Raw genomic sequence first — 16,761 nt, forward strand, 5'->3', positions numbered from 1 at the left:
TATGCTGCATTTGAACTGATATCTTGCTACTAATATTATCTTTTCACTACTCTACTACCGTCTGACAGGATTCTGATAAAGAGAATGCTATTTTAACAACTAATGCTCCTGAGAAGATTTCAGAAATAGAAAAGCAGATATGGAAAATCTTCAATCATATAGACCAGAAGATATCTAAAGTAACTGTTATGCATAAAGATAATACAACTAGTGCAAAGAATAGCAAAGGATTCATTATAAACACCCAAAACAGTTATTGTGTTGGGGATCAATTAACTGTACAAGTTGATGTATATGATTATCTGGGAAAGAGGAAAACCTATGGAGGAGACTATCTTAGAGCAAGAATTTCCAATCCTGATACGAGAGCTGGATCTTCAGGGAGGATTGAAGATTTTAACAATGGAACATACCATGTTCATTTTACCTTATTATGGGAAGGTAAAGTTGTGGTAACCGTATTTCTCATGCACCCAAGCGAAGCCGTCTCTGCTATCTGGAAGTCAAGAAATAGCTGGTATGGTCAACTAGAATACTTAGGAAAATTCACAAGTGGAAATAAAGTAGCGGTGACAAAGTGTGGATTTGTTCTGGATAAAAAAGATGAACTCTGTGAATATGCTGATCATGAAATTGGAGAATACTTTTATTGTGTCAAGCCTCATAATTTCAGCTGTGGATCATTTACTGAGTTTCAAACTTCGAAAACCTATGCTTCACAGCTGTCCAGCTTGGAAAACAGTCTCCTTACAAGGTATAAATCATAATAAAATGTATTGTTAGAATATTGTTCTATTTGCATATATGTGAGGGCCTCTGTTAATAATCATGAGCTTAACACAACAAAACACACGATGGTAACCTACAGTAAAAGGAATGTGTCACTAAGATTTTCTTTTACTAATTAGAGAAAGATACTGGAACATCTGTCTAATCTGTTTTCATTTGTGACTGTAATCTTTTACAAATTCCAGGCAAAATCACAAATGTTCAGTGAATCTTTTATGCATGAGACAAATTGATTTACTCACATAAAAGAAACCGCAGTTGCACATCACTACACAGAAGGTGTGACAGGGGATAAATTATTTTATCACCCAATTCACTCCTCCTAGTCTAACCTGTTTTACATAATTTTATATAGCAACAATAATTAAACTATCCCCATTTGTAATTACCAGGTTCTATACTATTTTGGAGCAGAGCCATCTTCCCCATTGGGCAGGGTAGGTGTCTGCCCGGGGCCCATGACTCATAGAGGGCCTCAGGCCTGGACTGACAATCTAGCTTATCAGGCAAATGCCTGGTAGGCTGCCCAGATGGTCAGTCTGGGAGGGCGCTCCCTGGTCTGCAAATTCAAATGGTGGGATACTAAAGATTAACTGGCAGCGCCGTGACCACACTGCTAATCAGAGGCTGAGGGCTGCCACCGGATTGAGGGGACTGCCTGCTGCCAGTCAGGCTTCCATATGGGTACTATTGAGGGGATTGGCTACTATATGGGGAACTATTGTAAGACTGGCTACTATATGAGGCACTATTGGAGGCCTAACTACTATATGGGGGCACTATTGGGTGGGGTAACTAGTATATGTGACATTACTTGGAGGACTTACCTACTATAATGGATACTAATGAGGGAATTAAAAACTGTAGCCAAGATTTATCAAAATGTGTAAAACATACAGTGGGTAAACTTCCCACAGCAACCAATCACAGCTCCTCTTTCATTTTACCAGAGCTGTGAGATGAGCTGAAATTGATTGTTATGCGGAATTTACACCAGTGTATATTTTACATCATTTAATCTCCCCCCTATATGTTTTATATGTCTGATAACTGCTGTATACTCTATAGTGTGCAAGGTGATAATACTCTTCAGCACCTGTGCACAGCTAGTATCTGATCGTATCTGAAATTATGTCTGCATGGCACGGTTAGCTCTATGGGTGAGATGACATTTGTAAGTGGACTGGTGGAGTTTTTGTGCCAGGGCTGCCCTGGGGGGCCCCTTTGCACTCTGCACACTGTAAAACACTGACTCTCTTGTAAGAACGAGGTCACAGACCGAACCACAGGGAACTGTCTCACCCTACACCCCCATCATGTAATTGTATTGGCTAGGGGCTGTCTGGGCTGTAGGGTTGCTTTGGAGATGTGGCTGGGAAGGTTGGGGGGGTTTGGTCAGACTTGGTGATCTCAGACCATGCCCCAAAAACTGTTAAATTTCAGACCTTATCTCCCAAACGGAAATATTTTGTTTAGAGGTTTCCCACTTATTTAATAAGAGCTGTGCTTCACATATCCCTGCGACAAGAGGCTGATGGACCCACCCACTGCACGATTACATCATCATAATCATTTTGCATGCATGCACTGGGCCTCGAAAGCAGTGCATGCTACCAATAATGTGCATTTTTTATTGTAAGTGATTGTATTGGCTAGGAGCGGTCCGGGGGAAGGAGTAGGGTTGCTTCGGATGTGGCTGGGAAGGCATGAGGGGTTGCAAAGTTGGGGTGGGTTTGGTCAGTGGGTGGATGGGGGAGGGGTGCAGTTCACTCCTCTCCCCAGGGGCCCATAATGCTGCTAAGACTGCCCTGCTTTGGAGCCAGTGAGCATTTTTTTTCAGGGGGCAATCGTCCTCTAACTAGCTTGTCCCTTAGATTTTTATTTTTTTTTAAAAGGAAAAAGGGGTTGTGTAGTCACTATGGACATTCACTATCGACTCTAAAACGTGCAATTCTCAAAATATTCACAAACAATTGTGCAAACATATTCACATGGTACTGACCAAACGTAGGCCTGCAACAGTTTGTAGAACTTTTTTGAATGTCACAAAAGATAAATTTGCTGCAAAATGTGGATTATGCTAATTTTCTGTGAATACTGGTTTATAGATACTTTGACCAAAAATTTACAAAAAATCCAATTATTAAAAATAGGCTCAAAGCCCTTGATAAATTCCTCAATATATCTCTAAAAGCATCTTCCTTCAAGAGACACCAGCATTTGTTAACTGCAGAGCGTATTACTGCATTCATGGGACTGGTCTAAATGTGATAACAACCCTACCTGGATTTTGTTTTTTCAGAATATTTTTTCTAAGTAACTGTTGGCAATCCATTTTTTTCGCTCTCAATTTCGCTTTTTAAGATTTCCCCTAGCTAGCAGCCTCAAGCAGTTACTACAAGAAAGCAAAAGACATGATGCCCTATCAAAAAAGGAATCAAAACAATTCTGTCTGTATTCACATTTCACATTGGGGGTCTTGCGTACCTCATTTAATCACATGACTGAAATCAAGTTTGTATGCACTGTCTGGCCTTTGGAATCTGTGTTCTCTGAACTGATGCCCTGTTGAGTTGGTGGCTCTGCAACCCTTTCAAAGTATTGTTATATATAGAGCAGGGTCTCCCATCCCATGACCAGTCATATTCATGACTAATATTATTAATTACGAGGGGAAAAAACACCTAATTTTTTCATAGTATATAATTTAATCTCAATTACCTAGAAACTCTGGCTATGCAAGCCTCATCCCCCAAATTTCCTTAAATTTGGATAGTTTCTTATTCTATTGGCCTCCATCAGTTCCCTAATAGTAACTCTATTCATTTCTTTTCTTTGTTCATAAAGTGGTGCCCATGGCGATATTCACATCTGAAGGATACAATATCTAGTTTTATGTGGAACTATTTTTTTTATTAATTGAACAAGAGACATTTTTTCTGATTCAACTCTACTTTAATGTTTATTCCAAATGCTAAACAATACAAGACCAATATCTAAACAGCATGGGGCATCTCCGCAGCAAGTGTATCAAATCCCCACCATCAACTGAACATATACTACATTTATTTGATTTGCAAATTCTCATTTGAAATATTTTAAAAGGAGTAAATTGTGCCCTGTAAATAATGAAAAATTGTAAAATTTTGTGATTCAGGTATTGTTCAAAGTGTGCCTAGTTTTTACACCAGTGGCAAAGATCATGTAGAGAGGTTTACGATTACCTGCAGGGCATGGCAAAACTAGGGTATCTCCATAACCACATAACCACTGATTCTCTCCCAAAACTTATAAACCACTGAGCATGACCACAGGCAAAAATAATTATCTGCCCCCTCATATACACCCTGTGATACAGTTGCAGAGTCATCTCTAGGCTTGATGGCTGATATTTAATACTCCTTTTAAGAGCCCTTAGCAGGATTGAAACTGTCAATCCTGATATATCCCCTGTCAGTGCTTAATTGAAGTGCGTATAGTCAAAGGGTGTGGGCAAGAATTCCATTCCACTGAGGAAACAGCTGAGAGCACTTTAGAACTATAAGTATGCACTTATAAACATTAAAAAAAGGTATATTATTTGTTGGGGACATCTTTAGCTAAGTTCAGAGAGATAGAAAGAGAATGAATTGTGTGTGTGCCAGCAGTTGGGAAATGGTGGTGCTTTACTTGAAATAGGAATTGTCCAGGTAGGGTCAGGTAGGGGCGAGTATTAAGGCTGCATTCACATGTTCAGTGTTTTTCCTGGTCCGTGATTCTGGTCTGCTAGCTACTTACGTGATCCGTGCAAAACTGTTTGTGTTGTCATCCGTTTTGCATCCGTGTCCATGTTTTTCACGGATCTGTTTAAAGCATTTATAATTACATTGATTATATCACATCAGTGTAGAGGGTAGAGGGTAGACGGTAGAGTTTTTTCCATAGTGTTTCCTGAAGAAAAATACCATCTGGCTTAAGCTGTTTTGATTGGGTGACAATTTTCTTAAAGCAAATGTACCACTTCACGTAATAAATTTTTTTATATGACCTGGTTTGCACGGGCGCATATATCCCAGTTGGCTGGCCATTGTTCAAACTGGTTTCTTGATATGCAATTAGTGTGCTCTGTGCACTGGAGGCAGGCCAAGTGCACCCATTTCCCATCCCCTGGTTGATGCGCCTATTGGAGCATAGGGGCACTGTCCCCTTTAAGGACATTTGCTGTACCGGTATACCAGAAGGTTCTGAGGCTTTATAAAGCAAGCTCAGGAGCTGAAGATGAGGGTGAGGACTGGTTGCTATCAGCATGTAATAGATCCGACAGGGGGGAGGAGCTGTGTGTCAATGGTTGCCATGTAATGCATTGTGAGTATGCTACCTGAGGAAGTGACTTTTTTGGAACATGAAAGATGTTTTTGAGTTGTACACAATTGGGGACATTTATCACTGTTTCCCCTAGTGTTTTCCATGGAAGCCTACCATGGCCTACAGCAGCCATAATCCCCGCTCACCTGATAGGTAGGGGGCACGACAAGGTGGCACTTAATTTATCCAGGATTATGCCTGGACCTAGGCTTAAACCATGCAAAAATCTACACCTGCTCCGGAGAAGGCGAAGGTTTTTGTGCATGCCCTGTAACAGGCGCTAAGCTGGACAAGTTTACTAATAGACCGACACTGAGTTAGTAAATCTGGCCAGTTAAGTGGGGGTGGGGCTTTACAAAAACATGGTCACTTTTCCACCTCTCTTGTCTCCAGTTGGGTGGGGTTTCAAACTCCATTGAAGTAAATGGAGCTTAATTGCAAACCACATCTGAACTGGAGACAAGAGAGGGGTAAAGAGGCCATGTTTTTTTAGCGCTGGATAACCCCTTTAATCATAGATTACTCTTCCTTTGTCTGTCAACTACTATGCTTAGAGCTCAGGTAATATGGCTCCTAACTATGTTCAAAAATAGTCCCTCATACCTTAGTCCAAAAAACAGATTTTATAGTTGGCTGTGTTGTAGCATGCAGTTTTAATTTCTGTAGGTTTAGAAACACAGCAATCCAAGAGACACATTAAAACCATTAAGATTAGGAAAAGATTGATATCTATAAGCGACCTACAGTATTCACGGTTAATCAAAGTCTTGCAGCGATTGGCTCTAGCCCTACAGTATATTTGACTAGGGGTTATTTCCTTTTTCCAGAAGGCTTTAGGCAGAACAGTATAAGACTATGTTCACACAACGTCAAAAATAGAGAAAGAGCGTTCGCTTTTGCGAATTTAAAACAACGTCCATTTTTTCCGTGATTTAATGACTGCAATGCAGTGCATTGAAGTCAATGAAAAGACGGACGTCCAATGCACACAGTGTATTGAATAACAGATGTTATTGCCGCGGATGTCAAAATAATGTTCATTATTTTCCAATGTCTTTTGCAAACAGCGGACGTTTTTTATTAGTTGTTCACACACAGTTTTTCTTTTGTCACCGTTCTTTCTCCGTTTTTACTATTAAATTCAATGGACTTTTCAATTAAGCCGCATCCAAAGGGTAATTAGTAACCCAAACTAGAATAATGTACCAGCAGCCGTCATTGCACTGAATGGAGGCCAGATAGCTAAATGATGTCCATTATGTTAGACTCAAAATGATAGACGTAATTTTAAACAGAACAGCAAAAACGTTGTGTGAACATAGCCTAATACTGTTTATCAAAGGTGGCAGTAGAGAGCAAACAGTTAATGTGTGTGAATGTGAATGGGTTTTACTCTTTGATTGCTGTTACCTGAAAATAATAGAAAAATGTAAATTTAACCGTGTGCAGTACATTACATATACTGTACAACTTTAAAGAGGATGAACCATCAGGTACATCCTCTTTAATCGGAAGCTGGTGCCACGGTCCATTTTTTAATGGCGCTGTTCTATCAACAGGTCCTGGCCCGGTGCTGAAGTACAGGAGGTGGGCCGGCCCGGCCCCAGTGGGAGGGAATTCCCTCCCCTCTATGACACAGCTTTATTAGAATCAATGGAGCCGTGTCATACAGGGGCGGGGGATTCCCCCCACTGGGGGCTGGCCAGCCCGCCTCCTGTGCTTCAGCTCCGGCCCGCGACTCGTTGATAGAACGGCGCCGGGGAACGGGGGCGCGGTTCAAATAACGGACCGGTGCACCGGCTTCCCCGTGTCGGCGCCGTTCTATCCCTGGGTCAGATTAAAGAGGATGTACCTCATGGTACATCCTCTTTAATCAACAAGTCAGGTGTTTCTTACATCCTTTATATCTTACGTAATATGTGGTACTGAGTTCCTGCACATGATCTTGTTAACTTTGTCAAACATCACTCATACTCAACACTTTATGGGTTGATGCACTTAATTCTAATCCTGTTTTATAATTTGCCTATGTGTAGTAACGTACAAACTAATCCTGCATAGTCTGATCCTGCAGATCTGTACAGGAAATGTAGGCACAAATTGCTAGGATTTTTGCTAAATGTATTAAAAATATACAGTATGTGATAAATTAAAATATCTTTTTTTTTTAACATAGGTCAAATGTCAGAGTGGAAATTCCAGTACATATGCCGGCCCTTAATGTAGTTCTCTGTAACAGTAAGTAAACCTTTCTTTAAAGGGGGAAAGGTGTCAAAATGAGCTTGTGATATTTCATAAATACATGTAATTAAATCATTACCTCCAGTAAAGGCCTGTATGTTAGACAATATTTTTCAATCTGTCTTTGCAAGGTTAAAGGACAAGTGCCATTACTTTTTCCCAGTAATTGAAGCACATTACAAAGTTATATAACTCTGTAATATGCTTCAATCACCTATCTGCCTCCCTTCCCTGTCTTTTCCCCCCTCCACCCCCCACCAGGAAGTGTCCTGAGTCACACAGACCTGATTACTGTCGTCACCGTCACCAAGCTATTCTCTCTGCTCCTTCTCCTGTTACACTAGCCTCCCCCCTCCCCTGCCTTGTCAGGTGACAGGCTTGCTAAGCTCCCATTGGCTGAACTACTGCAAGCCATCACTTGTCACATCTCACTTGCTTATCTTCCCTCTGAATGACTCCGGCACATAGGCAGCCCCCCCCCCCCCCCCACCACCTCATACCCTCTCTCCTACCGCTATGGACTCAGTGAAGGAGTCATGTCACTACAGAAGATAAGCTGAGCAAGCAGAGTCACCTGACAAGGAGGGGAGGGGGAGGCTGGTGTAACAGGACCTAGAGCAGCCCTCCTGCTGATGACTCATCCTCACAAGAAGGAGCTGCCTGGTGACGGTGACAACAGTAATTAGGTCTGTGTGAGTTTAGTGCACTTCCTGGTGGGGGGTGGAGGGGGGAAAATACAGGGAAGGGAGTCAGATAGGTGATTGAAGCATATTACAGAGTTATATAACTTTGTAATGTGCTTCAATTACTGGGAAAAAGTTTTTCATGGCACTTGTCCCTTAATTAAAGACATTAAAGGGGTATTTCACTCAAACATAACTTTTCATATGTTGCTGCCCATGGTGAGACTAACAATTCATTCCATACTTGTTATTATCTATTCTGTCTCCTTCCCCCGGTTCTGAGATGCTGCTTTCTGTTAAAGGAACAAAAAACTGTGTGTATGCCTTTCTCTCTTTCTCCCCCCCCCCCTCCCCCCTTCTGAGACAGCTGGCTGACTTTTATCTGCAACATTTTAGCTTCTTTTAATGCTGTGAGCAACAGGATTTTGGGAAGGGAGGAGGAAGAAAGCAGAGACTAAAAGAAAAGCTTACATACTGTAGTTTTGTGTGCCTTCAGCAGAAAGCAGCAGCTCAGAGCTGTGGGAAGGAGACTAAATAGATAATAACAAATATGAAATGAATTGTTATTCTTACCATGGGCAGCAACATATGAAAAATTTAGTTTGAGTGGAATACTCCTTTAAACCTATCTAGAAACTATTATAGAATAACAAACCTTGACATAATGGTCATAACGGTTGATTGCCCGCAATCATTCATTTTTATGAGGTAATGAGAAAAAGTACCAAGCTCTGTATAATGTGTTTGCATTGTTTTTTTGTGTGTTTACTGTATTTGTTTAAGGGGTGCCAAGGAGGGCAATTTATGGCCTTCATTTTTTGTTTATAAGTAAGTTGCTGGTAGCCCTATATACTACAGCAGTACCACACTTTATTTCATTTTTAGGCTATGTTTACAAGCTGTATAAACACCAGACGTTCCACGTGATCATGATCATTAATTCAGGGTGTAGATAGCGTTAACCAATGGAAGTTCATGTGGAATGACCGTTGTTTATATGTGGTGGACCCCTCCGTTGGATGTGTGGAGGAGGTACGGCCGGTCACTTGCCAAATGGTTAGGTGTGACCCAGTGCTATGGTGGTTGGCTGAGATATAGCCGTGCCCAGTGATGTTGAGTCGTGATGCCAGTGCCGGTTGGGCACACAGGTATGGTGGCACACCTGCTTTTATTTTACGGGGCCGGCTATGCCTTGATCCCCTGCGGACAGTGACCTGCCGGGTTGTTGCGGGGTCCCTTGGGTACTTATCACGGTGGTCCGGAATGGAATAGTGACCCATGCGGACTATTGGCACTGCCACCCACAGAAAGGGCAGATGACCCAAGGAGTGTGTGTGTACTGTGTTAATGCTTAACGGGGAACCACAGAGCCTCTTTAGCATAAATAAAATCTTGTTTACTCTGAAGATACTTGGGGTAGGCAGCAGATGATACAGCTTTGCCTTGATAGAATACTTTACACTTGATAGGTTACTTAATATTTTAGGATCCAGATCTGTATTTAGAGGAGAGAGAGTGGTACAGTCATGCTGTCTGGGTTGCGTGCTGAAAAGTAGAGGAGAAGATCAGAGCAGTAGAGAGGAGGATGTAGAGAGAGTCACAAACCAATGTAGTACTGTGCTCTGCCGGAACTTCAGAGGTAGAAGTAGAAAAAAACTTGAGAAGAGAGAGGGAATACTTGTGCCTATCTTTTGACTCTTTTGTCTTTGCACCACCTATTGCCCACCAGTGTCATAGAGGGTGACACAAGCCCCAGACCTTGTTACCTGGGATGAGCAGAATGCTGAGGGTTCCCTGCTTACACCCGAGCTGTGAGATAGAGTTCATGGGCCTCTAACAACTTTGCTCTAGCCGGGTCAGTTGCTTTACTTTCTTTATGGATACTGTCCTGCACTGTGTCTCTCCTTGTCCACAGCGTGGGTTAGGATGATCCCTGACTTGTCGTCTCTAGTGAAGGTTTAACACTGCATAGTGTTGAGTGGAGTTACTTGAGAAGAAACTGTAGGTAACGTCCTGCTTCTACAGAGTCTAACGGCAAAAGACACTACACTTCCTCTACCCAAGTGACTTCCTTCCTACAGCCCCTGTAAGGTGTGCTGTGAGTGGGTGAGGAGTGCGTATGTGAGAAGTAAGGACAAAGATGATAGGTGAGAAAAAGAAAGAACTCTCATCGGCATACAGATCCATGTGACACACAAATAAACAATAACCCTTTGGTTCCTACAGTCGTGCAATAACTGAGCATACATACTTATAACAACAGCATCTTGTGGCGAAACTCTGGTACTACTAGATCACCACTTTTACGAAGCACAAGCTTTTACGAAGGGTGTAACCAATAGCAACAACAGTGGTAGGAAACCACATATACAGCGAGTGAACATAGGCTAAACCTCCTAAATACCTAACAGCTAAACTGACAGTCAAAAGACTCAATGGCAGAACCTTTTAATAGACAATAGTGGTAGTTTTTTTGGAAGGTACATAGGCAAAGATTTTTGCCTCATCCAATTCTGGAACATTACATTGTCCACATAAAAGACATGGAAGGAAAAGGAGATAATAGTAGACTGAACAGGAGCTAGGTAAGTATAGGTATTTTATATATATATATATATATATATATATATATATATATATATATATATGTGTTACAGTGGAGGAAAACCTACATAAAGAGATGGAAATTACCTACAGGGGGATTGCCAGTCCCATCTCTTTTCTGATACAAAATGCATGAACTGCAGTGCTGAACTGACAGGTGAGTGCTCGCTTCTATCTTAATATCGTGCTGTGTAATATGGTCTTTAGTTACAACTATACAACAGCAACCATACAACAGTAACCAGACTACACATCTACCTTAAAGGGGTACTCCGGCGGGGGGCTCCCCGGTTCCAGCGGCGGGTCCCGTATCACGGCGCTCTGGTCCCTGGTGCCCGACTGCTTCCTGGTGTCTGACGCGGGCTCGAGACGTGACGTCTCAAGTCTGCTCAGCCAGTCAATGACAGAGGCGGGATCCGTTTCAAGTCCGCTCAGATCCTGCCTCTGTCACTGACATTTTGTATGACTGTTGGATTTTTGCACATGAACTGCTTAGTAAAGTTTTACAGGTGTTTTTTGGAATCCTAGTCAGGGACATCGGGTTAGCAATGCCTCCCGCCACATGATATATACTGTATAAAGCACTACTGCACTCAGCTAGCTGTGCACAACAGAACACTACTTGCCTTCCCTCAGAGACATGAGTCTAGAATGTGAATACTGCAGGGGGGAGATAACATGTGAGTAGAGATGAGCGAATATACAGTAATAACGAAGCAAATCACTTAGTTAGCTTGGCAGTCCGCTTATAAGCTTACTGTCTTTTAACGTGCCTTCAGTGCCGCTCCGCTCTGGGTGGCGGGAAAAGCTAGAACTTCTTTCAGTTTCCTAGGACTGGATCAAGCTTTTTCAGGCACCCAAGGAGCAGCACAGAGCGAAAGTGCTTATTGAAAGAAAAGGTAGGTTCACAATGTGTTTTTCCAGTCCATTTATTTTTTAGCCTACACAAAAGAATTATCAAACGGATCCATTTAACGGATTGTAAAAACGCAGTGTGAACCTACCCTTAATATTGGTAATGAGGATATCGGCACCATTGTAGAGATCTTTAACCTAATCACACTGCTGTAAAGATCCACTCATTTTTTGTGAAAAAAAAACGCATTATGTCCAGACTTGAAACTACAGATGTACAGCCATTTCCATAAGACTTTCTGGTTGGGAGGAGACCTTTATCAAGTACAATCAGCTGGTAAAGAAGCAAGGGAAGACAGTCTGAAGCAATGTGGTGGCCGCTATTCCCAGTGCCACCACATTGCTCCAGACCCTCCTCCCTTGCTTTGTTACTATCTACTTGATAAAGGTCAAATCATAAGCCAAACATTATATGGAAATGACTGAACACCTACATTCAAGTCTGAACATAATGAATTTTATTGAACATAACATAATTTTAAGTTTTTGCATTCTGACTTCTCTACACAGGTGTAATGGGTAAATTTAGTGTTTTTCATACCTTATTTTATATCATACGTCATGGTGCTTGTTTAAGTAAAAAGTCATCTTTTATCAATTGCAGATTGTGTTAAGTGGGTGGGGCCTCGTGGCATTAGCGCCACTTAGCCCCGCCCACAACGTCACCGTTGGCCCGCCTCCTCGACAGTCATTGGACCAGGCTGGCCTAAATCTGCAGTTGATAAAACACAATCTGCAGTTGATAAAAGATGACTTTTTACTTGAACAAGCACCATGACGTATGATATAAAATAAGTTATGGAAACTGCTAAATTTACCCTTTACACCTGTGTAGAGAAGTCAGAATGCAAAAAGGGGCTGACAGTGTCACTTTAAGTCTGAACATAATGCATTTTTGCTACTTTTGCAAATACATTTCTTTACATTGGCATTAAGAAAAAAAAAAGTGTAACGTAATTTTGCATCATTTCTGTAAAGTGTCACATATGCACTGCTTGTCCTACAATGGAAATACTGTCAGATGTCTATAAATTTTTTGAGTTTTTACGTACTTTTTTTTAATAATGTTTGATCTTTAATGCACATCTATGACAGAAAAATTACTATCTTTTTTATCTATGAAGGTACAATTTTGGAGCAGAAAAAAAAATGCAGAATTGGAATGGCTCTAGAATATCCCAGTGGACATGTCATGAATGAAATATGGTACCCCAAATCATGTACAATGAAAGCCTATCACAGTATGGAGGACCTAAACACATGTATGAAGGGAAAGTTTCTTTACATGTTTGGAGATTCAACAACACACCTATGGATGACATACTTTGTAAACAAGATGAAAAGTAAGTATTAAAAACTACAACACAACCAGGGCCTCTTTGTAGTCTCTCAAAGGCAGCATGTTGCATGGAGGTGCCATAAATGATACCGTCTGCTACTTACCACTGAATTCATTGACCCCATGACCTGCAAATGATAGCTGGACACAGACCTAGAATGCAAGGAAATCAGGATTGAAAACACTTTGCAGGTATTGTTATATGCTTCAGACATCACTACACTACGAGTGATCACCACCCCTCTCTATGGAGCACAAGGTGTAATGGTAGTATGAGCATGGATAAGATCCCCATGTGTAGTCACATTGCATTGACTCTTGTCAGGCCCGCTTCTGCCATGAGGCAGAATGAGCCTTACGCCTCAGGCAGCAGATTTTGCGGTACGGCAGGGGGCAGCATTATTTCCCCCCTGCTGTCATTTTTGTTAAGTATCACTTAACAAAAATGACAGCGGCCGCTCACCTGTCCCGTCGCCCGCACTCTCCGCATCCCGTCAGGTCCCGCGACGTCACCCTGCAGCTGTCATCGACCTCCAGGCTGTGGTGAGTGCCCGGGGTCAGTGGGGGACGCGCTGGAGTGATCGGGTCGCGCAGGGCCGCCCTGCGCGACCCGATCACCCCACTCACTCACCACGTGACGTCGCGGGACCTGACGGGATGTGGAGACAGCGGAAAGCGTGGGCCGGCTGCGGCGTGGGACAGGTGAGCGGCTGGTTGGGGGGGGGGGGGGCGATGCCATCACTCGGGGCGGCCGTCTGAGGTTTGCTTCAGGCGGCAGAGACCCCAGAATCGGCCCTGACTCTTGTTTATGTGAAGTGCCATTTCAGGTTTTGCCTCAGGCAGCAGAAAACCTATAATTGAGCCTGAACACAACAAAAGAAACATGGAAGGCTCTGTTCACATCTGCACTGAGGTTTCTATTTTTAAAATATACACAATGATCTGCCACACTCTTAGAATATAAGAATAGAATATGGCCCAGGTTTATCAGTCTGAGATCGAAATGGGCGTACTTTTTGTCTTAGACAGACAGCAACCAATCAAAGCACATTTTGTGAAGCAACAGCTGAGCTTTGATTAGTTTTATTCTGAGATACTGACTTTGAATGGAGTTTGTTGAGGTTTGCCACAATATAAGCCTTTTTGACAGGAAACACAGCACTGCATGAAGTGTGACAAAATCTGGGATGGAGGCTTTGACTAAGATTCTGATACTGATGTCATTGTAGCCTACAGTAAAATAAAATCCACTAGACACAGGCCAATATCACCAATATTACCTATACTGTACAGTACCCATGTACTGGTGATCCCAGCTGTACACAGGCTGTGCACGCAGGTTACATCACCAGTACAGCATGTCACTTAAGGACTCATGATGTATCGGTACGCCAAAAGGTCCAGGGGTTCCATGAAGCGAGCTCAGGAGCTAAACTCGCTTAATAGAGGGTAAGGACCAGCTGCTATTAGCTATTAATAATGGGGTGAAGCAATCACACTGCCACCCATCACTAATCCCTTAAATGCAGGTGATGGCAGCATTTAAGTGTCATTGACAGGAGCTGCACTTCTGTCACTGCCCAACTGAGACCTCGACAGTGTGACTGTGTCTCGATGGAGTTAGCTTAGCAATCTTCAAATAAAGTCTGCCACAGGAAGACTTTATGAAAAGATCACCGATAACACTGATCAATACTATACAATGGCATAACATTGACTGGTGTGCGCAATCTAATGATTGAATGTAATATTCCTTTGGGGGAACTTAAAAAGTGTGGGTGGGGGGGAGTTGATAAGAATATGACAGCCCCTCCCTCAATGAAAGTTTAAAAAAATTATTCGAAATCGTAGCGGGCCTAATTGCCCAATCTATAAGCTATAACCGTACAGTGAACAGCATAAATGAAAAAAACTCATGTAGGAGCCACAAAAATAAGACCCAAACAGGGCTGTAGGTCAAAAAATAAAAGCGCTATGGCTCTTAGAAGGTAAGGAGAAAATGACACCACTTACAAACTTACAATTTACCTTAATTTTCGCCCAATCAATGCCCTATATACCTTGATGCTGTGAAATTTCCAGGATTTAGGATTCCTGACCCACGTCTTTAACATTGGTGACCTGTAATCCTGCCATGAACTATAAAGCCCTTATTACATGGGGCGACAAGTTCCCCGCTCACTGACGGTGCTATTGCATGTGTCAGCAGAGAACAGGAAAGATCTTAAGATCTGGGGGGGGGGGGGGGGGGGGGGGGGGGGCTGCCCGGGTGATCGCTGGATCGCCCATAGAATATAGCAGTGGTCTGCTGTCGCTGCTCCTATTACATGGAGCGACGGCAGCATATCGCTGATATTGTGATCATTAGTCTTTCAACATGTTGAAAGACATCGATCAGCCAACATCGTGCATGTCAGCTGATCATTGTCTTCTATTTAACAAGACGATTATGGGCCGTAACGGCCGTTATCAGCCGAATAAGGCTGATAATCGCTTTGTGTGATAGGGACTTAAGTCTCTTATTATTGTCACTTGACTCGTTTGTGTCCCTTAACCATATTCCCACATATTGCAGACCCCACCTACTTTAAATAATCATTCCGCTACCAATTTTATACTTTTTTAACTTGGATGATTAGGTTTTGTGATTCTATTTGGTTCCATAAAGTTTTCCAACATGTTCTTTCTTTCTACCAGTGTTGTGATGATGCCGGTGTTGGTCTATGTGGTATACCGTGGCTCCATTTTCATTTCTCAGAATGGACTGTGATTGGTTGCTATTTGCTTAGCTGCGTCCATTTTTGTTTGGTCTCAGACAGATGAATAAATCTGGGCCCATATGGTTCCCTTTCTACCTATGGTTCCCTTTCTACCTATAAAGGGTCCCTTTCTACCTCTTTTCATCTTTTGTACATCTTCTGGATTGTTTCATTGAAAAGTTAGTTATCTGGCAATATAACAACATAATTCAGGATTATGATGCAGTTCTCATTAATAATTGTTTTATTACTTTTTCAGCATTGAAATTACTCAATGTCTATGAAGCCGAATGGGCATATACACACTTAGCTGTGGACACTGAAAGGAATATACATGTTGTTTGGAAAAGACATGGAAGGCCATTTGTGCATCCATCCTTTATATCACTCAGAGAAGAGCGATATATTCCACACGAGATTGACCTTATTGGAGGCAACAACTATACTGTGATTGTGATAACCATTGGGGCACATTTTAGACTATGTCCTGTCTATCACTATATAAGAAGACTCATTAAGATTCGTCGAGCTATAGAACGCCTCTTCATCAGAAGTCCACAAACAAAAGTCATCATTAAGACTGAGAATACAAGTGAGATGGCAAATGAGTATGAAGGGCTGGGTGATTTCCATGCATATGTCCACTACTTCATAATGGAAATAGTCATTAAAGGTCTCAATGTTGGATTTATTAATGGCTGGGACATGACCACAGCTTTTGATACAAATGAAATGCATCCACCAGAACCTTATATAAAAAATGAGATAAACATGCTGATGACATATATATGTACATGAGCTTTACTATTGTTTATTTTATGTATTAACATTTACAAATTGTTTTGCTAAAGTTTTATTAAATGACTTTGACAGGTCCTCTTATACTGTAGTTCACAAGCACTGGATGCACTGGAAAATGCAAGTGATTAGCCTTAGGGTCCATTTACACAGATTATTACACACAAGATTATCTGCCAAAGATTTGAAGCCGGATGAGAATATGTTGTATGTATAGGTAAGGTATACTAACCATGTAATAACAATAGTAGTCCCAAGCTATAATCTATACAAGAACAAAAACAGGGAA

The 16,761-nt window shown here is 41.9% G+C and overlaps 1 protein-coding gene across 4 annotated transcripts in view; it reads left to right on the forward strand.

The window, feature by feature from the left end:
- LOC138769261 (NXPE family member 1-like) overlaps positions 1-16,549 on the forward strand; it is a 61,447-nt gene extending 44,898 nt beyond the window's left edge. For all 4 annotated transcript variants that reach the window (XM_069947606.1, XM_069947607.1, XM_069947608.1 and 1 more), the window contains 4 exons: positions 69-754; positions 7,310-7,371; positions 12,701-12,919; positions 15,934-16,549. In XM_069947606.1, the coding sequence (XP_069803707.1) occupies positions 69-754; positions 7,310-7,371; positions 12,701-12,919; positions 15,934-16,472 (1,506 nt within the window). In that variant the 3' untranslated portion in view covers positions 16,473-16,549. The remainder of the gene's footprint in view (positions 1-68; positions 755-7,309; positions 7,372-12,700; positions 12,920-15,933) is intronic.
- Positions 16,550-16,761: the final 212 nt, after the last annotated feature.

This window comes from Dendropsophus ebraccatus, chromosome 12, assembly GCF_027789765.1.
Source record: "Dendropsophus ebraccatus isolate aDenEbr1 chromosome 12, aDenEbr1.pat, whole genome shotgun sequence".
Taxonomy (NCBI): Eukaryota; Metazoa; Chordata; class Amphibia; order Anura; family Hylidae; genus Dendropsophus; species Dendropsophus ebraccatus.